General features: G+C 48.5%; 1 protein-coding gene across 1 annotated transcript; it reads right to left on the bottom strand.

Moving 5' to 3' along the window:
• Positions 1-689: 689 nt before the first annotated feature.
• On the bottom strand, positions 690-22,162 carry C11H13orf46 (chromosome 11 C13orf46 homolog). Its single transcript, XM_075562686.1, has 6 exons — positions 21,973-22,162; positions 21,839-21,853; positions 5,520-5,571; positions 3,065-3,224; positions 1,798-1,845; positions 690-761 (listed from the first exon to the last, which is right to left on the bottom strand). Exons 1-6 carry the CDS (start codon positions 22,160-22,162, stop codon positions 690-692), a joined length of 537 nt encoding a protein of 178 aa, XP_075418801.1.
• Between the last annotated feature and the right edge of the window lie 1,339 nt (positions 22,163-23,501).

Below are 23,501 nucleotides of genomic sequence, written 5' to 3'. Positions count from 1 at the left end.
AGTTAGCAAGCAAGCTGGCAAACTGAAAAGGCCATGGGAGATGCCAAGCCACCTGGAGATGGCCCAGAAGCAGAGCCATTGGCACACGATGGCAGAGAGAGCAAGCCTTTCCCTCGACCCGAGGCCCTGAGTTGGAGCCGCTCGCCTCCTGAACTGGGAGAAAATACTTTCCTTGGTGAACGCCGGCCGCCCACCTGTGCTATGTCTGCACCAGGTAACTAAGAGCCAGGCCATGTGTGAGGAGACGTCTGCTGCCCAGCAGGGTGAACCGTCTCAGGTCTCCACCTCTGCAGACCAAACGGGAGAAATGGCACGGCACCTGCGGGTCACCCCTGGCTCTCCACTCTCTTCCTGCCTGCCCCTCTTCTCCCTTATACGTTAGCCATTTTGCCAGCTGCAGGGACGAGGAAGGCAGTCTGGCTAAGGGGGAGAGGTGGGTCTTGTGACTAAAGCCTAGCTCATCTGAGTTGTCTGAGCCCTTGGGTAAGCTAGATGCCCTGTTGCTTGCCTCACTGTCCCTCCTTCCATCGCGATGAATGCTTCGGTCTCTGCACAATCCCAGTGAGAGCGGCGAACATAGATGGGGTCACCTTCTTCCCAACCTGCACAAGACACCCGAGGCCCTACGGGCACCCATCGCAGAGAAAGCGGTCTCCCCTCCCCACCACGGGAAACTCCAGAATCATCACTCACTCGTCTTCAGACAAATATCCAGCATCCACCTGGGGCTCTTTCTCCTCTTTCACGGCACTTGCTACCACCTGTGAAAAGGAGCAGGTGTTGGTCAGGGACCAGGCATCTGTCAGGGACCAGGGATGAGGAGCGAGCATCAGTGTCCAAAGAGCAGACTCAGGTGACAACCTGGGGGTGCTCATAGGGAAATGCATGCGCCCTGAGCTTCCTCCCACCAAAGGAGCCGCTGTTGAGTGGAACATTCCAACTGGGGGCCCCTAACCGAGAAACGAGACCCTGGATTTCAAGCCATCGTGGTCCCTGAATTGTACATTAAAGACCTGTTTGTTGGAAAGCCTGGGATCCTAAGGCCCAGCTCTGTCACTAACTTTCTGCCCCTCCCTCTGTCCTTAGAAAGCGTGGAGGCTCCGTGTGAAGTTCTGGGGGGCAGTTACTAATGCATGTCCTCGGAGGGGAAAAGACAGCCGGTGCGGTGTATCCGACAAGCAACGCTCACCTCCAGGCAGAAGCTTCAGCTTGTCCAGAGGGAAGTGCAGAGAACCCCCCAAAGATGAATGCCCAAAGCCACTGCAGCAGGGAATCGGGCCCAGCTTTCTAGAATATTTGTGTCCCTTCATGGGGAAAGCTAAGGCTTGGGGCTTTCCGTGTACCAGGCACTGTGCAAATCAGCCTTGTTGTGTGGGGGCTGCTGTCAGGCTCCGTTGAAGGATGAGAGGCCCGAGACAGAGGGAGGTGTGGGGTCCCCCCTGAAGCATTGACTAGCCGAGCTGAACATGGCACGGGGTCTCTCAGTCTCCAGAGCTGTGGGCTGTCCACCCCTCCAGCACAATTGTACGAACTCTAAGGGTTGATCCAGAAACTAGAGTCTTGGTAGGTGCCAGAATCTGAGCAGATTGAGTGAGAAAAAGCAAAGAAGAGGCAGCAGAGTTCCCCCAACCCACCCCCCTCCCCAAAGCCAGTTGTGAACAGAGCTCTCCGGGCCTTGTCTGGCCCCTGGCCTCTGCCTCGCTCTCCTCCACATGCATCATGGGGCAGCAGCCCACCTGGAGAGCACCAGCGCTTCCCCCATGGGTGGCTTGGGGCTGTCTGAGAGTTTTGTCTTACCTCTTCGGCTTGGTCGGCCAGATCAATCTCCACAAACGTAGAAGGCTTCTGTGAATGGAAACAAGAAAGAGGTGACAGGGCTCAGGTGACAATAGGGAAGAAAAGTGGCCTTTATCGCAGACACAGTCTACCAAGCGCCACATGGGGCGTGGTTGATCCCATTGGCTTCACCAGACACCAACAGTGTGTAGTGGTGAGCGCCCGAGTAGCCCAGCCCAACCACTAATGGCCAAGTAGAGAGGGAGGGGTGCACGGGACCAGCTCCCTTAGCGACAGGACTCCTTAGTGATTGACTCCTCTCTCCTCCACGGGTCATCTCGTCCCTTAGAACCCAGAGGACCTCCTCCCCTTGGGTCGTCAGAACCAGGGCATCTAAGGGTGGGCTCAATTCCCAGAACTGCAAGTCCCACCCCACCCCCACTTCCCTGCCAGGCCTGCTCAGCGGGGCAGAACTTGGAAACTCCTCCTTGGAAACACCGACCTGTGGTCCTCACTCTCCACCCAGTTGGTGACCGATGTGTACTGGGAGGTGAGTGGCTTGAGCAGCTCGGGGTGCTGCTGTTGTAAAGTCTCTGCTTGGAAACGGTTCGGGCCAGACACGCGTGGACTAACGTGTGCTGGTAGCACTTCAGTCAACACGGAGGGGAGAGGGATAGTTAGGGATGGGGAAGGGATTTCCCTGGAGTTCTCAGGAACAGCTCCGGTCCCTGGAGCGGAACCAAGGAGGATCTATTGCCATTCCTGGTTCCGACAAACAAAATGTAACCGGTGCCGTTCCTTCCTCCTTTGGGACGGAGAATCAAAGCCGCCTCCCGTCATGAGTTCCGAGCGTGAGGATTCTGAATATAGCTCCGTGTGTCTACAGCATCAGGGTGTGCTGTAGCGGCTTTGGGAGTGTTTTTCTGGGTCTAGGCCGTGCCAAGTTGAGTAGCATGTCCCTCCAGGATCCCTCGCGAGCTGAGATTCAGATGCCCAGGGACCGAGCCGTGGAAGCACACCACTGGGCCCTGGAGTTTCTCTAAGGACAGCGTTCAACTCCTTTCAGTGGGTGTGCCCTAGCCAGATGACCCCTTCGATCAATGTGCTGTGCCTGACCAATCTTACTCTATTACGAAAGTAAACCGCCCTTGCCTCTGTGTGCAGGTCGTCTAGTTTTGGGGAGGCCAGTTCCTGTGCCTGTGAAGGAGAAGAAGACCAAGTCGGTAAACAGAGGCAGGACTCGCCCAGAGGGAGCCAATGGCTCGATACTAAACAGATATGGCCTGACCTTGGCCTCTTGGAGGCGCTTGTCAGCATCCTCTTCTTCCTCCTTGATGCTGACCTCAGAGTCACTCTTTCCAGCCTCCGGTCCCACTATTTCACCATCGTGGACCAACGTCCCAGGTGCTTCCTGACTCTTTTCCTTCTTGACTTCTAGGTTTGTCTGACTAGATACATGGACAAAAATGGCATGGAATAGACATCAGTAGGAGGCCGTTTTAAGCCAACATCTGCTCTTGCTCTTGAAGCACTGGAGCTTCTGGGATTGGCAGTTGGGGCTACAAGATGATCATATGTTATAACTCATTATTGTTGGGACCCATTGAGTCTATTCCAACTCAGAGCAACCCCCGTGATGAAGTAAAGTGCCTCATTGGGTTTCCTAGGCTGTAATTATTACAGGAGCAGAACAGTAATGGAATCTGCTGTGGGGACTGAACCACCGATGCTTTGGTTCAACTGCTAAATGCTTAACCATTGCTCCACTAGGCTACTGTCTCCTTTATGTTGGTACAGACTGTGCTATAAAACCAAACTCATGGCCAACAAGTGGATTATGACTCATAGTGACCCTATAGGATAGGGTAGAACTGTCCCTTTGGGTTTCTCTCACAGAGCAGCTGGTAGTTTCGAACTGCCAACCTCCCACTCAGCAATCCAACGCATCACCTATTATGCCACCAGGGCTCCTGTAGACTATGCTAAAGAGGCCCTGAATTTTAAAGCTCCTGCTTGGATGAACAAGCCTGGCTTTCTCGCCTCCCTGTGATGACCCATTTTTTCCTGGAGACGCTTACCCCGAACAAAATCCTGCCCAGTTCTGGACTGGACTAGCATTTATAGCTAACCAAGTTCATTTCAAAAAACAATGCCTACCCTTGCTCATGGACTGGAACCCGGGCCAACACCAACCAAAAAATATGCTCACCCTGGCCATAGGCTAATGGATGATAGCAAATGGAACCGTGCGACTTGATGGCATTGGATGGGGTCTGTGGCTGGTTCTGCTGTTTCTCATACCCAGCTGAGTGATCCCCTTGTCCCATTGGCAGTTTGTGGGGTGCGTTCAGGAGCAAGAGGAATGTGTGACATGGTGCAGACAGTAGGAGCTGGCCCCAGCATCACCACTTGAGATGACTTTGGGAGGGTGCCTGGCTCTTGAATTGGTCAACATGAGTACACGTGGTCGCAGTGCCTCCGTGAAGATGTGGAGTTGTCCCTGCTCAGCACTGACCTGGACTGGAGGCTATCACCTTCTTTAAACCATGCAGGGAAGAGCTCCAGGCCTGGCTCATGCCTTTTCCTCGGACACAGGAGCACTCAGCTCATGCTATCCCTTGACTGTCCTTGGATGGGGTTTTTCTGTTAGTGACCAGTTCCCTTGTTGCTCTCCAACCAGAAGCAGCCATTTGTAAACCAGATACTATGTCTGGTGGTTGGTCTAGGATGCCAATGAATATTTCTAGTAGAATTTGAGGGGGCGGGGGGAAGAAAATCCTGGTTGATCCAGTAATTTTTAACTTCTCTTTGGGTGGGGGGAGGCTGGTGGTTGGAGAAACTGGGCCCAGGACTACCTCCTGGGGAAGCAGCCGAGGGAAGGCGGACACACAGAAATAATGCTAGTGCGGTGGGAGGTGGTGGCAGAGCCGAAAGACAAAGGCACTCTCTGCCTAGACGGCTCCTCTCTTGAAAAACCAAACCCCTTCCACTGGCTGATTTGGTTATATTGATCTTATTGTTGTCGTCCTCGTTAGATGCCAAGTGTTACCCAGCCGGTTCTGTGCAAGAGAATGCCACCCTGCTCAGTGCAGCAGCATCCTCGCCGCCACCCATCGCCGTCGCCTCTGCGTCAGTCCATCTCACTGAAAGGCTTCCTCCTTTTCGCTGACCCTCTAAGGCACCGCACACAATGTCCTTCTCCAAAGGACGTGAGCCGAGGTCTCTCCATCGTCACTTCTAAGGCGCATCCTGGCTGGACTTCTGCCAACAGAGACTTGTCTGTTCTTCTGCCATCCCTGAGATACTTACTGCTCTTCCGTGACAAGAGCAACCGTTCTTCTTCGATGGTCCCCAACCAATAAGCCCTCTGCGGAGCCCTCGGGGTCCGTCTGGGTGAGACAATGTGTGTTTTCCGAGTCGGGTTGCACTTGGACACCATGGGTGAACATCAGTTCTAAGGCTTTCAGCACCAGGCATGGCTGGGATTGCCCCAGGACAAGCGGTGGAAGGCAGGAGAAGTTTCCTCATTGAGCACCTCCCAAAGTCCATCCAAGTTCCAGGACCACACCTTCCCCTAGCCAGATGGCTTCTCAGACACCTCTCGTACCTGAGTGCTCAAGGATGTGCCTGGAGCCCTCCTGAGTCTTGAACTCGGCGCCCGGCCCTCTCTGCCTGCACTCACACTGCTCTCAGCCAAGCGTCTTCCTAGAGTGCAAGCACGGGAAACAAGGTGGCCCGCTTACCAGCTAATGTCTTCGGCTTCACTTCTGGAGTCTTTCCCCTGCTCTTCAGACTCTGAGAGGAAGAAAAGAAGTGCTTGTCAGTGCCTTCTTTAGCTGTGTCTGGGGAGCACGCATGTCCTACCAGGGTTCCTGGAGGAGCCAAGGGCCTCTGGGAGCTCCCTCCCCAAGCGCAAGTCTAGAAAACATCTCCTGGTGCTGCCGTGCTGGGTTCTGCTGGCCATGCTAAGGTATCAGTTCGAGGACTCATTTTTATGGCCGAGGTCAAGTTTGAGCATTCACCTTGGCCGGGTTTCCCACCTCATTTCTATGCCCTAACGTGCTGCCCACTTCTGTACTTGTTATCCTCAGCACCTCACACAGCCCCACCTTAAACCCACCTCGGAGCTCATTGCCAGAGTGCCAGCAGCTTCCCATGTGGTCCGCAGAGCCTCGAGACCGGCACAGGCTCCCGACGTCATGTGTGTATCCTTTCCACCCTTACCACATCCTACGGGCTCACGGAATCATGTCTGGAGGACTTGGTACCTAGTCTTCACTGTGCTAAAACGTCTTTACAATAAATTCTTTCCTTTTCCAGACTCAGTGGGAACCTCTTGGAATCCCTCTTGATCCCACTGTTATCGGGAGATGGCTCAAGGTTTCGAGCCTCTCCACTCCTCGGTTCTTATCCCGCTACCAAGAAAGAGTTCAGTCCAGGGACCAGAGTCAGACTAGAGTCAGAGAAGGTTTGAACAGAACGAGTGAGTTCATTGAAAGGGCCCTGAACCAAACTGGAAAACTAAACCCACTGCCATTAGGGCCATTCTGACTTCTGACCACCCTGAAGGGCAGGGTCAAACTGTCCCTGTGGGTCGGTGTCTTCACGCTCTCAAAGTCACCGCCATCGAGTCATTGCTGACCTGTAGAGCCCCTCTGTGGGTTGCGGAGACTGTAACTGTTGCGAGAGTAGAAGTCTAGTCTTACTCCCGAGGAGCTGTGGGTGGTTTTGAACTGTGGTCCATGTGAATTGCAGCCAGGCTCATAACCACAGCACCCCCAGGCCTCCATGGTGGGTTTATTCGCGTCTAAAAATCTTGGTAGAAGGTAGAGCCAGAACTTTGACTCGGCTCATGGCTGGCGTTCTAGCAGGTCTCTTGCTAGAAATGTTGGTCCTTGTAGCATGGCTCCTCGTTCCAGGTATGGTCTTTCCTGGCCCCTGCATCTAAGATTGCACGCCATGCCCTTGTCTCCAAACCCCGAACCCAACAGGCCATTGAGTCATTGTCAGGAGAGTAGGAACATCCCGTCTTTCTCTACCCAGCCTTTTCACCATCTCAGGTCTCTTCCTTAAGGAAAGGTGTCCGATCTGTTCTTTGCTTTCTTTGTGCTGTTATGTGGGAAACATGTGTCCACCTCTCCTGTGTGTCACGATTCCTGTCAACTTCACCTCTTTGCCCTTTGCCCGCTTCCATCTAGCTAATGTCATAAACACTAATCCCAAACCCCTGCCATCGACTCCATCTGACAGAGTTGACCGGCCCATAGGATTCCCAAGGCAGTGAAATCTTTATGGAGGAACAATGAATGGTGGGTTCAACCCACTGACCTTTGGATTAGCAGCCAATCACTTTAGCCTCCATGCTACTGGGACCCGTCTTGGTCCCACCACTGGTCTGGAAACCCACAGCAGGATCAGGAGAGGTGAGGCCCATGCTGGCCACTTCTTAAAGAGTGCCATCTCTCACCGGTGAATGTCAGCCAGTGGTGAAGGGGGCGAGTCTAAGTCTCTGGAAGGCACCCCTTGAATCTACAATCTGTTTGTAAGCATGACTATTATTTCCTCCTGGTTCCCTTCCCCTAAGGGCCAGTATCAAGGTGTTCTTAGTATAATTCTTGTTCCATGAAAACAAAAAAACAACAACTAAAAAAATGGACACTTGATCACCAGGTAGTAAGGATTTTTAAAGCATGTGTAAGAGAGAAGAGGGCAACCGACCAGCTTATTAGAGGAGCCCTGGTGGCTTCGTGGGTTACACACTGGGCTGCTAACTACAAGGTCCACAGTTCAAATCACCAGCCACTCTGAGGACAAAAGGAAAATTGAGGAACTGATGGCAAGGGCTCCAGTGGAAAGAAAATGTTTTGAAAAGGATGATGGCAACATATGTACAAATGTGCCTGACACAATGAATGGTTGGATTGTTATAAGAGCTGTAAGAACCCCCAATAAAATGATTTTTAAAATGTTTTGCAAATGAGATTGCAACATATGTACAAATGTGCTTGATACAATGGATGTAATGATTATTATAAAAGCTGTAAGAGCCCCCAATAAATGGTTTATTTTTTTAAAAAAAGAATTACAATCACAGAAACCCACGGGGACATTTCCAGCCTGGCCTTAGGGGTGCTATGAGTCAGAATTGACTCAATGACAATGAGTTTGAGTTAGTAATTTTTGGTCAGTTTATTGGAATTTCCTGAGGTTCAGGGAACTGGACATACAAAAATACTCTTCCAATCCCCGTCTTCTGTTTAGTAATTTTTATCAGTCTACAATCAAGGAAAAATTACCTTCAAATTGTTGGGTAGGAAAGGGCACTTGCCCCTCAGTCTTCATTTCCTTTGATTACAGAAGGAAGAGATAGATGGTTTATGGTATTTTAATGAAATGTAAACGTCCATGTGTCCAGAAAGTTTTCAAGCAGTATAGTTCTTTTTTTTTAAAGGCTGCTGTTGAAAATATACACAGCAGGGCTATCACCACTTCAATGTGTGTTCCATTCAACAACACCGGGTGGCATTCCTCAAGTTATGCACCCATTCGCACCTGTTTGCCAAATGGTTACTCCTGTGTTCACATCAACTCACCAACCCTAGGCCTCCTATCTAATCTCTTCAGCTGTTGGCAACTTGGCCCTGTGAACCTGGTTCTTTAAAAGATAAGTCTCTAAGACCCCAGATGCTATATCTTTTGATAACCGGGCACCATCGGCTTTCTTCACCACATTTGCTTATGCACATATTTGTCTTTGGCCATCTAGCTCAGAAGTAACAAAGTCCACAGGGAAGAAGCACACCAGTCTGCGTGATCACAAGGTGTTGAAGGGACCAGGTAGCCGACACCAAAGAACAAAAACCATCATTGTGTGCTTACCTTCCCAATATAAACGGTGAAAACAAATGTGTGCATAAGCAAGTGTGGTGAAGAAAGCTGATGGTGCCCGGCTATCAAGAGATATAACGTCTGGGGTCTTAAAGGCTTGAAGGTAAACAAGTGGCCATCCAGCTCAGAAGCAACAAAGCCCACATGGAAGAAGCACACTAGCCTGTGCGATCATGAAGGGTAGAAGGGACCAGGTATTAGGCACTAAAGGAAAAAGAAATCATATCATCGTGAATGAGGGGTAGTGAGCAATGGTGACCCAATGCCCATGTGTAGACAACTGGACATCCCTTGCAGAAGGGTAGTGGGGAGGAGATGAGTCACTCAGGATGCAGTGTAGCATTGATGAAACTCACAACCTTCCTCTAGTTCTTAAACGCTTCCCCCCCCACACACACTATCATGATCCCAATTCTACCTTAGAAACCTGGCTAGACCAGAGGATGTACACTGGTACAGATAGGAACTGGAAACACAGGGAACCCAGGACAGATGAACCCCTCAGGACCAGTGGTGAGAGTGGCGATACCAGGAGAGTTGAGGGAAAGGGGGATAGAAAAGGGGAACTGATTACAAGAATCTGCATATAACCTCCTCCCTGGGGGATGGACAACAGAACAGTGGGTAAAGGGAGATGTCAGACAGTGCAAGATATGACAAAATAACAACAATTTATAAATTATCAAGGGTTCATGAGGGAGAGGGGAGAGAAGAGTGGGGAGTGAGGGGGAAAATGAGGAGCTGATACCAAGGGCTCAAGTAGAAAGCAAATTTTTAACAAACAGCTGTCTGAGTGAGGTGTCCATGAAATCCACATGGAGGAAGCATGCCAGTCTGTATGATCCAAGGTTGTAAATAATAAAATCCAAATCTAGAGGAGGGAACGGTTGAAATGCTGAACACCTGGTTTGCAGAGAGTTTCGGAGGACAGCGGAAGCCCAAAGTCCATGTGCAGTTTGAGCCTCTGTTGAACCCTCTCTGAGTAGAGTCCAGGGGCGTGAAGAGCCTTGCTCTCACACAGAGCGCGCTGTGATGGTGAATATGGCAGATCTAGTTGGGTGGAAATGTAGCATCTTGTCATATGACTCCCTTTTGACCTGTTTTAAAGTTGTTCCCGTTTTTAATGTTTTTTTGCTTTGTTTGATTGAGATTTTTGTTTTGATGTTGTTATGAGATTTTTTGTTGGTTTGCTTGCTTCCTGTTTCTATGTTGAATGATTTTCCTTCTGTGTATGATATCCAGGAGAGGTAAATCTAGAGAGACAGCAGCTGGATTAATAATTACCCAGGGGTGTGGCAGGGGAGGTGGGGGTGGGGCGTGGGGGGCTATCAGTGATGAGTTATGACAAGGAAATGTTCTGAAATAGGCAGTGACGATGACCGCACAACACATCTTAATATGCGTGGAGGATTAAATTGTATGGTAGATGAAGTATATGCCCTCAGTCTGGTGAAGATCATGCCTCCCGAGGCCCTAGGCAGCCCCTGGGAGTGGACTGGGGGTGGCGGTACATTTTGTAGTTCTTTGGAGTTTCTTTCAGAACTTGTTGGCTCTCAAGATGCCCCTTAGGGAGGAAAGGGTTTGACACTGTAGTTAATTAACCTCAGATAATGAGGAGCCTGATGATTTTAAATTAGTCATTTTTCGGCATACTTAAAAATTTGTTTAAAAACAAAACCAAAAACCTTCAGCCGCTAATTTACATATTATCTTATGTAGCTGTGTCTATGTGTGTTGGGAAACACTTCACATCTATCTTTTTTCCAATAAAAATGTATCTGGTTATAAGTAGAAATCATTGCAATGAAAGGCATGGCTTTTCTTTTATCCAAAGCACGGTAGAGAAGCTCCCTGTCTGCTTGTTCACCCAAGTGCATCTCCTATGATAAGTGACAATCATGAGTGGGTGTGTTTGTGGGCTTTCTCCCTTTGTGAAGAAAGACTGGACACCTGGGGGGCTCCAGGTTTGCTGAGGCAGCGAGGGACCCCAAATGACAAAATGGAGGGATACTGGCCAAGGCAGAGCGTTCCACGGCGATGCTGGAAAGAGCGGTTCTTGTGAGCTGTGCAGTTTGTTAGGAGAATGATTGGAGCAGCAGGGTGCTTAGACAGTTTGCTGTATTATCCGAATGGAATATTTCCTTTGCTGGCCCTCTTCAGCTCAGACTTAAATGGTTTCAAACTGCGTGTGGGTTACTTTCATTTGAAGGGGAGTGTAGTGGCTATGAATTGGGCTTCGATCCCCCAGGCCAGTAGTTTGAAACCAGCCATTCCGTGGGAGAAAGACTGGACTTCTACTCCCCCAAACAGTTACAGTCTCAGATACCAACAGGGGGCCACTATGAGTTGACTTCCACTCGTTGGTAGTGCGTTTTGTGCCCCCCTCTCCACCGCACTTGAAGCTTCCCCCACCACCCCAACTAGGACTCTTCAAGAGGAGCCCCCGTGGCATAGTGGTTCCGAGTTGGACCACTAACCATAGGATCAGCAGTTCTAAACCACCAGCTGCTTTCCAGGAGAAAGACAAGACTTTCTACTCCTGTTAAGAGTTACAGTCTTGGAAATGCACAGGGAAGTTCTACCCTGTCCGCTAGGGTGGTTATGAGTCGGAATGGAGTTGACGGTGGCGAGTTTGGTTGTGTTTGGTTAGAATTAATATGCGGGGGCTTCCAACATTGGTGGGAGAAATGGAATTCGATTAGAAGGTCGTGGGATTATACAACGTGATTTTTGATGTTTGGTATCAGGGGCGGTTCTACCCTGCCTTACAGGGTCACTATGAGCCGGCATCAATTCGATGGCCGTGTTGGGTTGGGTTTGTCACTTGGAAGCGAGATCGTCATAGGAGATCTAGCTTTATCTGGGCTATTTCATTCAGTCCAAAGAGACCCGAGAGGTCAAGGAGCAGACCATGACTGCCAGGTAGGACACTGGGAGCAGGGAGGAGGGTGGCCGAGGGCTGGCGAACTGCCCTTAGTGGTGTTGTCTGAGCTGTTACGTCCTCAGCCGGAGGAGAGGCAGACTGATTACCAGGCTCGTCTTTGTGACGACAGCGGCTTCTGTGATGTGGTGGGGCATGCTGGGGAGGCTCCGCGGAAGGCCACCCTTGGAGAGCCAGTGTCATGGTCCTAACAATGATTCCCTACAGAGAGAGCTTCCTTGCTTCAGCTCAACCTTTTCAAAACATGCCCGGGCATGCATCTACTTTGCTTAGCTATTTTAACAGACTGCTTTTATGCCAACCCCTTCAGCCTCTTGACACCGCCTCCCTCCTACTTTACACAGTAGCGATTCCTTCACCCACTCATGCGACTGTGGTTGAGCGCTGGAAGAAGAGGCTAAGCTGCTCCAGAGAAAATCATGCGCAGTCTTGGTGAGCTGACGGCAGTTTGGCCCCCACCTCATGGCACCCACATGCACTTGGGATTCTGACCATTGAGAGCCCAAGGGTGTCCACTGGCTGCATTTCAGGAGATCACCAGGTCTCCCTTCTCAGTCCACCTGTGTCTGGAAGCTCCACCTGAAGCTGCTCGGCGTCACAGCTACCCGGAAGTCTCCGCTGATGGACTCCCAGAGAGAAGCCACTGCTGCCAAGTCAGTTTGGTCTCATAGGGACCCTATAGGACCATATAGAGCTGCCCCTATGGTTCCCAAGTTAATCATCTTGACTGTAGCACCATGATTCCCTGTCATCAAGTCAATTCAGACCCACAGTAAGTCTCTCTGACAGCATAAACAGGCCCCTGTGGGTTTCTGAGGCTGTGACTCTGGGCAGAAGTGGAAAGCACCATCTTTCTCCTGGGAAGCAAGAGACGGCTGGCCTGGACATGAGCAGTCCAAGAGGCACGTAATCCCCCAGGCCACCAGGCTCCATGAGGTGAGCCTTAGTGCAGAGCCTTCTTTCTTTACTTAGGAGACAGGGGAGGGCTAAGTTTGGGCTGGGTGAATAATGAGGGGTGGGCAGTCTAGTGGCGGGAACAGTATGGATGAGGGCTAAGAAGAGTGGGGGGTGCAGTGTCCAGGAGTTGGGTGAGTTCAAACGCATGCTGTGTCTGGTTCTAGTGGATTCTTTCTTCTGCTCTTGCTGGTTCCCTCCTCGAGCAGCCCTCTAGTGTGTATTCTGTGATCTCACCCATCTCCCAGTATCCAGCTCAGATGTCACAATCTGCAAAACCTCTCTGCCCACGGCCCTGGGTGCACCCCTCCAAGTCAGTCAGTTACTTCCACCCCATAGGCATCCATAGCTTATCGTGCCTTGATAGTCCCCATCATCTGTAGTCTGGTCCTGGACTCTGATGTCAACCACTATCTTACGCATCTCAATATTTACTGGCCTAAGTCTGTACAAAGCTCAATAAACATGTAATATGGTGAAAGCCCACTAAACATAAGAAAGGAAGAAATGAATTCGTTGTTAATTGGACCAGGCAACTTTTGCACTTCTGACTATAAGGCTTGGAAACCAAGCCTTACAGTAGTTAAAACAATTCTTCCCCAGGTCCCATGTCTGATAACTAAAGACATACCCCTCTATCCCTACGTAAAATACTCCTGACCAAAACATCTTTCAAAATCTGGGGGGAAATCAGAGAAGCCATGGCTGTGAAGGGCTTAAAGGCAACAGAGTTTGTGTGTGTTTGTAGGGGTGGGGTGGGTGGGGAGGAGACAGCTGTTCATGTCACATGAATATCCAGCCCAATTTATCTCAAGCCCCATTCTCCTTACAGATTTCTGGATCTTTATACCACTATCTTAATATAACCCCTACGGCTTGAACAGAAACTATATTTCATACACAATGTGTTTTATTTCCATGGTCCTACTGATAACCACTGCTGATATCAATTCAACCAAGATAATTATTGATGATGAGAATGCCAAAGTTGGAAACAAAGAGGAAGGAACAGTAGTTGGAAAATATGGTCTTGGTAATAGAAATGAAACTGGAGATAGATTGGTAGAATGACGCAAGACCAACAGCTTCTTTATCACAAATTCCTTTTTCAATAACACAAAAGGTGGACATCTTCAGATGGAATATACAGAAATCAAATTAACTATATCCTTAGAAAGAGACAATGGAGAAGTTCAGTTAGTTCAATTAGAAGTTCAAACAGCTTAACTGTGGAGCATACCATCAATTGCTCATATGTAAGTTCAGGTTGAAGCTAAACAAAAAATACAAGTTCACAAGAACCAAAATATGACCTTGCATCTATACCACTTGAAGATCCAGACTATGTCAAGAACATGTGTGCTTCAGTGAACACTGATCAAAGACCCGATGAGCTGTGACCTGATGATCAAGGACATCATTCCTGAAGAAAGCCACCAAGGTCATTAAAGAGATAGGAAATAAAAGATCAGTATGGATACTAGAAGAGGTGCTATCATTTGTTCTTAATTATCCTGGAGCTGAGGCAAATGGAAGAAATGATAAAGTCAAAGACCTGCTTGAGAAGACTAAGTAAAATATTATAATAAAAAGACTTATCATTAGAAAACCTAAAAGGAAGATCATGCTCAACATATCTTAAACTGAAAGAACTCAAGAAAACACTCAAGTCTGGAGTTGCAACAGTGAAAGATTCTATGGGTAAAATAGTGAATGATGCAGGAAGCATCAAACGATGCAAAGAAGACACAGTCGCTGTACCAAAAAGAACTAGTAGACAATCAAACACTTCAGGAGAAAGCATATGATCAAAACCAAATGGCACTGAGGGCAGGAGTCCAAGCTGCACTGAATGCATTAGCCAAAAACAAGCACCCAGGAATTGAAGGAAGACCCATGGAAAAGTTTCAACACACTGAAGCAGCACTGGAAACACTTGTCTCTGCCAGAAAATCTGGAAGACAGCTACCTGCCAACTGTCTGGAACAGATCCATATTTGTTGCCAGTACAAAGAAAGGTGACACAACAGGACCTGCAAAGTATAGAACAATATAATTCATATCACAAGCAAGTAAAATTTTGTGTTAAGATCATCCAACAACGGTTGCAGCAGTACATTGAAAAGGATCTGCCAGACCTCTACTCAAACACTCCCTCAATGCATGAATACCTTCTTTTATTAAATTGGAACTCTATGATGCTCACTCTCCCGACACAACGGCTGGAGCCCAAGTGGGTGAACAAGTAAATGTGGTGAAGAAAGCTGATGGTGCCCGGCTATCAAAAGAGATAGTGACTGGGGTCTTAAAGGCTTGAAGATAAACAAGCGGCCATCTAGCTCAGAAGCAACAAAGTCCACATGGAAGAACACACCAGCCTGAGTGAGCGAGTGGTCCCAAAGGGATCAGTTACCAGGCATCAAAGAACAAAAAATCATATCATTGACTGCACACCTCCATGATAGGATCGCTGAAGACAAATGGGTGCATAAGCAAATGTGGTGAAGAAAGCTGATGGTGCCCGGCTATCAAAAGAGATAGTGTCTGGGGTCTTAAAGGCTTGAAGGTGAACAAGCGGCCATCTAGCTCAGAAGCAAATAAGCCCACATGGAAGAAGCACACCGGCCAGTGCGATCACGAGGTGCCCAAGGGACCAGGTATAAGGCATCATGCAAAAAAAAAAAAGATATAAGTGTGTGTATGTATGTGTATATATGTGTATATGTATATATGCATGTATATATATGTATATATATATCATATTAAATGAAGGGGGAAGTGCAGAGTTGAGACCCAAGGCCCAAGTGTAGACCAATGGAGATCCCCTCATAGAGGGGTTTAGGAGAGGAGATGGGTTAATTAGGGTGTGAGGTAGTAACGATGAAGAACACAGCTTTCCCCCGGATCCTGGATGCTTCCTCCCCCCAACTACCATGATCCAAATTCTACCTTGCAGGGCTGGATAGGACAGAGGCTGTACACTGGTGCATATGAGGGTTGGAGGTACAGGGAATCCAGGGTGGATGATACCTTCAGGACCAAGGGTGTGAGGGACGATGCTGGGAGAGTGGAGGGTGAGTGGGTTGGAAAGGGGGAACTGATTACAAGGATCCACATGTGACCTCTTCCCTGGGAGAGGGACAGCAGAGAAGGGGGGAAGGGAGACTCCGGATAGGGCAAGATATGACAAAACAACGATGTATAAATTACCAAGGGCATATGAGGGAGGGGGGATAGGGGAGGGAGGGGGGAAAAAAAGAGGACCTGATGCAAGGGGCTTAAGTGGAGAGCAAATGCCTTGAGAATGATTGGGGCAGGGAATGTATGGATGTGCTTATACAATTGATGTATGTATATGTATGGATTGTGGTAAGAGTTGTTTGAGTCCCTAATAAAATGTAAAAGAAGAAAAGAGAAAAAATGATTAGGGCAAAGACTGTACAGATGTGCTTTATACAATTGATGTATGTATATGTATGAACTGTGAAAAGAATTGTATCAGCCCCAATAAATTGTTAAAATTAAAAAAAAAAAAAAAAAGAAAAGGATCTGCCAGAGGTTCAGGCTGGATTTAGAAGAGAATGTGAAATGAGGGATTTCACTGCTGATATCAAATGTATCTCAGCAGAAAGCAGAGAATACCAGGAAGTGTTTACTTGTGTTTTATTGACTATGAAAAGGCATTTGACTGTGAAGTCCATCGGGAACCATGCATAACATCGAGAAGACTGGAAATTCTAGGATAAGAGGTAGTTATGGGAACTGAATATGGAGATATGTATCAAGAAAGATATGAGTTAGGATTGTAGCCTTTCACCATACTCATACAATCTACATGCTAAGCAAATAATCAGAGAATGTGGATTGTATGAAACAGAATGTGGCATAAGGATTGAAAGAAGATGTGGTAATTTCATATCTGGTGTCAATTTGAGGATTCAGGGGGAAGGGATGGAGTCTAGCCTGTCAATCAGATCATAGCCAATGAGACCTCTGTGTGGGCTTGGCTTTCTCCTAAGATTCTGGGAACTCCAGTATTTCCTCCTTAGAGGCAGGAAACTCTCTCTCTCTCTCTCTCTCTCTCTCTCTCTCTTGGCCCACTCCCTGTGAGATATCCCTGAGAAGCCACATGGACCTTACCCAGATGCAGCCAGAGCTCTGGGAGCTGGAGAAGCCATGTGGAGATCCTTGCCAGCATTGAAATGCTTACAATGCCACTGGATCCACAAGACTTTCCACCCGCTGGCCTGTGGATCTTCCTGCATTTGGCGTCATTACACATGTTTCATGAGTGTGAAGAGGACTTTATAGATTGGTATCCAACATATGGGCAGACATAGGGACTAATATCAGACTTACGGACTTGATCTGGGCTGGGACATTCTCAATACTCAATTGCTCTTGAATATAAACCTCTTTCTTATGCTCATATGAGTCTCTCTGAATTTGTTTCTCTAGTCTCCTAATACAAAGGCTTACTAACAACATTCAATATGTAGATGACACAACCTTGTTTGCTGAACATGAGGAGGACTTGAAACACTTGCTGACAAAGATCAAGGATGGCAGCCTTCAGTATGGATCACAACTCAATGTAAAGAAAATAGAAATTCTCACAAGTGAACCATCACGACTAATGGAGATAAGGTTGAAGCTGTCGAGAATTTCATTTTGCTTGCATCCATAGTCAATGCTATGGAAACAGCAATCAAGAAGTCAAATGACACACTGCACTGAAAAGCCACGGTGTTGCTTTGAGGACTAGGGTGCACCTGAACTAACCCAGGATATTTTCACCTCATATGAATGTGAAAGTTGGACATTGAATAAGACACACTGAAGAAGAAATGATGCATTAGAATTGCTCTGCTGGTGAAGACTATTGAAAGGCGACTGCCAACAGAACACACACACCTGCCCTGGAAGAAGTAGAGCCAGGAAGTTCCTTAGAGGCAAGGATGGTGATCCTTTGTTTAGAGACTAGTCCCTGGAAAAAGGACACCATGCTTGATAAAGCAGAGGGACAACACAAAAGAGAAATGCCCTTGATGAGAGGGTTGATGCAGTGGCTGCCAACAGTGGACTCAATCCTAGGAAGCAATGTGAAGATGGCCAGGACCGGGCAGTGTTCCCCTCTGTTGACAGATAGCTGCTATGAGTCAGAACCAATAGTATAGCACCCAAGACAATAACAGTGACTAAGGACAACCTCGTAAAAGGAGTGTGCTGACATGCCGGCATGGAGTGGGGAACCAGTGGAGAGGTCTGGGGGGCCGGCCCTAATCCCAACTACTATGTGGACACCTGCCCCTCTCCCCAGAAGAATTTATTTCAAAGGACGGCATTGAATCTGCAGCTCCGGGAGAGGGACATTTCTGATCAGAGCACACGGGAGCAGATGAAGGGGGAGGAGGAGAGAGTGGAGCACATCTCGGCCCGCCAGGCCTTGAGGACGATATTCCCGAATAGAGCAACCAGTCCACAGAAAGGACCACATGGCCAGCCCCACTATGAGACATGACATCCCTCACTGACCTATAGCCGTACAGGGGACAACACCAAAGACACAGTGTGGGAATTGCCCCCAATCTGATCCCGCCACACTGAGGCAAAACACTAAGGGGGTGCAACAGAACAGCAAGGGAATAGAATGGAAAGGTCCCGAGGGAATGCTGAGGGTGGACTTTCGGGCCAGGGCGTGGCGCCCCAACAGACTAGACTGGAAAACACTCCTAAAGGTCAATAAACAGTCCTTGAGCTAACTACAAACTTTTCTTTCTTGTTGTGCTTGTTTTTTGTCATTGGTGTGTTGTTTTTGTTTTCTTGTATAGTGTTGCTTATTTTTGCTCTTTCTTGTTTTTGTGCATGTTATTATCTCTGCAGGTCTGTCTAAATAAGATAGGCTGGATGAAAAAGCTGGAGGAGAAAACAACAGGATCCACTGTTCTGGGGGCCATGGGAAAGTGGGGGGAAAGGTAGTGGTGTTAACAAACCCAGGGACAAGGGAGCAACAAGTGATCCAAATCGGTGGTGAGGAGGGTGTAGGAGGCCTGGTACAGCTTGATCAAGGTTAATGTAACCAAGAGGAATTACTGAAACCAAAATGAAGACTGAGCACGATAGTGGGACAAGAGGAAAGTCAAAGGAAATAGAGGAAAGATCTGGGAGGCAAAGGGCATTTATAGAGGTCTAAATAAAGGCATGTACACATGCAAATGTATTTATATATGAGCATGGGGAAATAGATCCATGTGCATATATTTATAGGTTTTGTATCGAGGTAGCAGAAGGACATTGGGCCTCCATTCAATTACTCCCTCAATGCAAGAATACGTTCTTCTATTAAATTGGCATTCTATGATGCTCACCTTCCAGACACAACCACTGAAGAAAAAGTGGGTGAATAAGCAAATGTGGTGAAGAAAGCTAATGGTGCCTGGCTATCAAAAGATATAGCTTCTGGGGTCTTAAAATCTTGAAGGTAAACAAGTGGCTATCTGACTCAGAAACAACAAAGCCCACATGGAAGAAGCACACCAGCCTGTGTGATCACGAGGTGCCGAAGGGATCAGTTATCAGGCATCAAAGAACAAAAAATCATATCTTAGTTAATGAGGTAGGGGAGTGCGGAATGGAGACCCAAAGCCCATTTGTAGGCCACTGGACATCCCTTTACAGAAGGGTCTCAGGGAGGAGACGAGCCAGTCAGGGTGCGATGTAGCAACGATGAAAAATACAACTTTCCTCTAGTTCCTAAATGCTTCCTCCTCCCCCACTATCATGATCCCAATTCTACCTTACAAATATGTCTAGACCAGAGGATGTACACTGGTACAGATAGGAACTGGAAACACAGAGACTCCAGGGTTGATGATCCCTTCAGGACCAGTGGTGTGAGTGGCGATATTGGGAGGGTGGAGGAAGGGTGGGTTGGAAAGGGAGAACCTATTAACAGGATCTGCATGTGACCTCCTCCCAGGTGGGGGACAGACAACAGAAAAGTGGGTGAGGGGAGACATCGGACAGGGCAAGATATGAAAAATAATAACATAAATTATCAAGGGTTCATGAGGGAGGGGGAGCAGGGAAGGAGTGGAAAAATGAGGAGCTGATGCCAGGGGATTAGGTGGAGAGCAAATGTTTTGAGAATGATGGGGGCAATGAATGTACAAATGTGCTTTACACAATTGATATATGTATGGATTGTGATAAGAGTTGTATTAGCCCCTAATAGAATGATTAAAAAAAAGGAGTTTGCTGGTGTAGGCATTTTCACAATCAATTGGAATCCCAAGAAACTAAATCCGCTAAAGGTGGCCATTAACACTACCATTTTGGAGAAATGCCTGAACTCACAGTTACTCTATCTCTGGTGAGGCTGTGGGTTCAAGGTTGGGCTGTTAACTAAATGCAAGGTTGGCACATTCCACCTACCAGCCACTCTGCAGAAGGAGCACGCGGCTCTGCTCCCAGACAGATGTACAGCTTGGGAAACCCAAAGGAGCAGCTCCATTTGGACTTTGAGCCACAATGTGCCTTAGATACTGGCCACTACTTTCAAGCTAGCCTCCCAGGGCCTCTCTTGTCCACCAGGTGGCAGTGGGTTTGGGGTATCTCTGACTGTCTCCCAGCTAACTCCAAGGGTCTTGTGTTCCAGGGAAAATGCTTTGGGAGGTTGAACCAGGGGGGCATCTGTCCTAACATTCACTGTATAGTTCCATTCGCCGGGCTAAGATGTTTTAGCTCCAGTCTTCTGACCTCCATGATGGTCCTCCCTGATGTATTTAGAAATGTATTACACTCGGAAGCAACAAAGCCCACAGAGAAGAAGCACACAAGCCTATGTGAACACTAGGTGTTGAAGGGATCAGGTAGCAGACACCAAAGAACAAAAACCATCATTGTGTGATCACCTTCCCCACATAAAAGCAGAAGACGAACGTGTGCTTAAGTAAGTGTGCTGAAGAAGGCTGATGGAGTCTGGCTATCAAGAGATGTAGTGTCTGGGGACTTAAAGGCTTGAAAATAAACAAGCGGCCATTTAGCCCAGAAGCAACAAATCCCACATGGAAGCAGCACACCAACATATGTGATCATGAAGGGCGAGGGGACCAGGTTTCAAGCACCAAAGGCGGGGGGGCGGAAATCATATCATCGTGAATGAGGGAGCACATGATGGGGATCCAGTGCCCATCTATAGACAACTGGACATCCCTTGCAGAGGGGTAGTGGGGAGGAGATGAGTCACTCAGGGTTCAGTGTAGCAATAATGAAACTCACAACCTTCCTCTAGTTCTTAAACGCTTCCTCCCTCTAACTATCATGATCCCAATTCTGCCTTGCCAACCTGGTTGGACCAGAGGATGCACAGTGGTACAGTTGGGCTCTGGAAACACAGGGAATCTAGGACAGATGAACCCCTCAGGACCAACGGTGAGAGTGGCGATACCGGGAAGGAAGGGGACATAGAAAGGGGAGCTGATCTCAGGAATCTACATATAACCTCCTCTCTGGGGGATGGGCAACAGGAAAGTGGGTGAAGGGAGACGCCAGGCAGTGTAAGATAAGATAAAATAATAATTTATAAATTATTGAGGGTTCATGAGGGAGGGGGGAGCAGGGAGGGAGGGGGAGGGAAAAAAGGAAGATGAGCTGATTCCAGGAACACAAGCGGAAGGCGAATTTTGAGAATGATGAGGGCAGCGATGTATAGATGTGCTTTACACAATTGATGTATGTATGGATTGTGATAAGAGTTGTATGAGCCCCAATAAAATGATTTGAAAAAAAAAAGAAATATATTACAATGTTGTACACTGCCAGATTTAAGGCATAGGAAACCTAGTGACATATTTGTGTCAAGCACAATTAAAGCTTACTACCAAATGCCAGGAGCATTCACGGCTAATTCACAGGGACCTGGAAAATTCCACAGTGGTTTCCTGCAGAGCATCGGAGACATGCCTCAGAGGCACAACCTAGCCCCGAGGGGCTCATTCTAAGTCCCAGAGATTTCAAGTGTTTGGGGACAGACTAGGACCTAGGGTGACCGAGGGCTGTCTTGCATCTAATGGCTTCAGAGATCCTCCTCAGACTCCATGTGTCTTCTGTCTGTCTGCTCAACAGAACTTCCTAACCATGTCACCCATAACGGGTCACCAATGTGCCTTAGACACTGGCCTCTACTTTCAAGCTGTCCTGCCAGGCCCTTTCACATCCAGGAGAGATGAGGCTCAAGTGTCTACCTGACTGTGGATGGGTGACCTATAAACCTCTCACCTCTGGCCATGAAAACTTTAGGCAAAGGGCCAGCGGGAGCTAGGCGGGGTCCCCAGTGGGGTCCCTTTGATTCCTTCCTCTGCCCGGCCACACCACGGAACCATCTTTAAAACAAAGTCTTTCTGTTTTCTTACCTAACTCGACCCTCAGCTTCTTGAGGCGGCTCGGGGGGTCTCCCTTTTGGTGTAAGCCGCCCACGCTCCGGCTCCTCTGAAGCTCGGTCACTTCGCTGGCCGCTTTGGGATGCCCGGATGCCATTCCCAAAGGCGGGACTCCGGGGACTGGACGGTGTCTCCTGTATGTGGAGGAGGTCTCCTTCTCCATGGTCGTCCTCTCCTTTTTAAAAGTTATTTTTCAAACCACGAGCAAGAAGGATGGAGACTCTCAAAGTGAAATCTTAGAAAACATGGCTTCTCGCCTCTCTTGCGATCTCTGGCCCAGGGAAGCAGGCTCAAGAGTGCTGCTGAGGGGAGTCCACAGGTTGCTATGCGACCCCTATGACATCACCACAAACAAGCCTGGGGTTAAGCCAGCCTCCAATCCAACACTGCCAGGACATGTTATTTGACCGTGAGTTTTGATGTGTGAGTTTCTGTTCATCTCCCAGCTTTTTACTTCTTTCGGCATGCCATCTCTCTCTCCGCTAAGGAAGGTCCAACCCAGCCAGTGTGAGTGGGTTCTGACCCATAGGGACCCCATAGCACAGAGCAGAAAGGCCTCACAGGGTTTCCAAGGTGGTAAACCAAATTTTTCTTGAAGATCGTTTGTCGGGGGCTCTTAATAGCTCTTACAACAATCCACAAGGGACTGTAAATCTTAATGCAAGCAAACCACTTCATCCTCCAAAGAGCAGCTGGTGGGTCTGATAAACCACCGCATGCTTTAGCAGCTGTGCCACTAGAGAAGGCATTGGGGAAAGGGCATGAAAAACCCAACCAAGATCCTTAACGTGTCATCCCCTAGTCCCAAACCTGATGCTTTATCTACTTCAAGCCGTTCAGTTATCCTCTCCGCGGGGACCATCTTTTCCTTCCTCGGAAGGCAAGAACGCCTGGTTTCCAAGAGGGAGGGTTCTGGGCTGCAGGAACCACTCCCACATGGGTAGTCTGAGGGGCAGCTAACTGGGCCGAGCCAATCAATGGCATGAGTCCTGTGAATCAGGCGCTCCCTGGCGCGTTCCCATTGGCCCTACCCTGTCACTGGAGCAGCGGGGTCAACACTGCAGGACTCCCTTCTGGATTCTCCAGCAGTTTGAATGGTATTGGCCCCTCCCCATGCTGGACTTTTGCATTTCCAGCTTAACTAGAATATTCCTCGTAGTCTATGCCAATACACCGCTTTTCTCTAATCACCCAAGACTGCAGAGGGGAAAATTACAACGCAGCCTTCCCCCCAGGCGGCCTGAATCACCATGACCTCGTTGGGCTGGGTATTTCACGAACATTCAGAATGAACGCAGAGTGACCGCAGCACCCAGCAAGGCCCAGTGGGGTTGAACAGCCATGGGTGACATTTTAAATATTAAGCGAACTACTTGTATCCTCTCTCCCCCATTGCTGGTGGGGAGTCCAACATTGTGTTTCTTTTCATGAGCGCAGAGCATATGCACATTAGAGACCCGAAGGACGTCTGGCCATCTGGCCGAGTAGCTGAGGCAAGGGCC

Source organism: Tenrec ecaudatus, chromosome 11 (assembly GCF_050624435.1).
Source record: "Tenrec ecaudatus isolate mTenEca1 chromosome 11, mTenEca1.hap1, whole genome shotgun sequence".
Lineage (NCBI taxonomy): Eukaryota > Metazoa > Chordata > Mammalia > Afrosoricida > Tenrecidae > Tenrec > Tenrec ecaudatus.
This window is presented reverse-complemented; position numbering and strand designations above follow the sequence as displayed.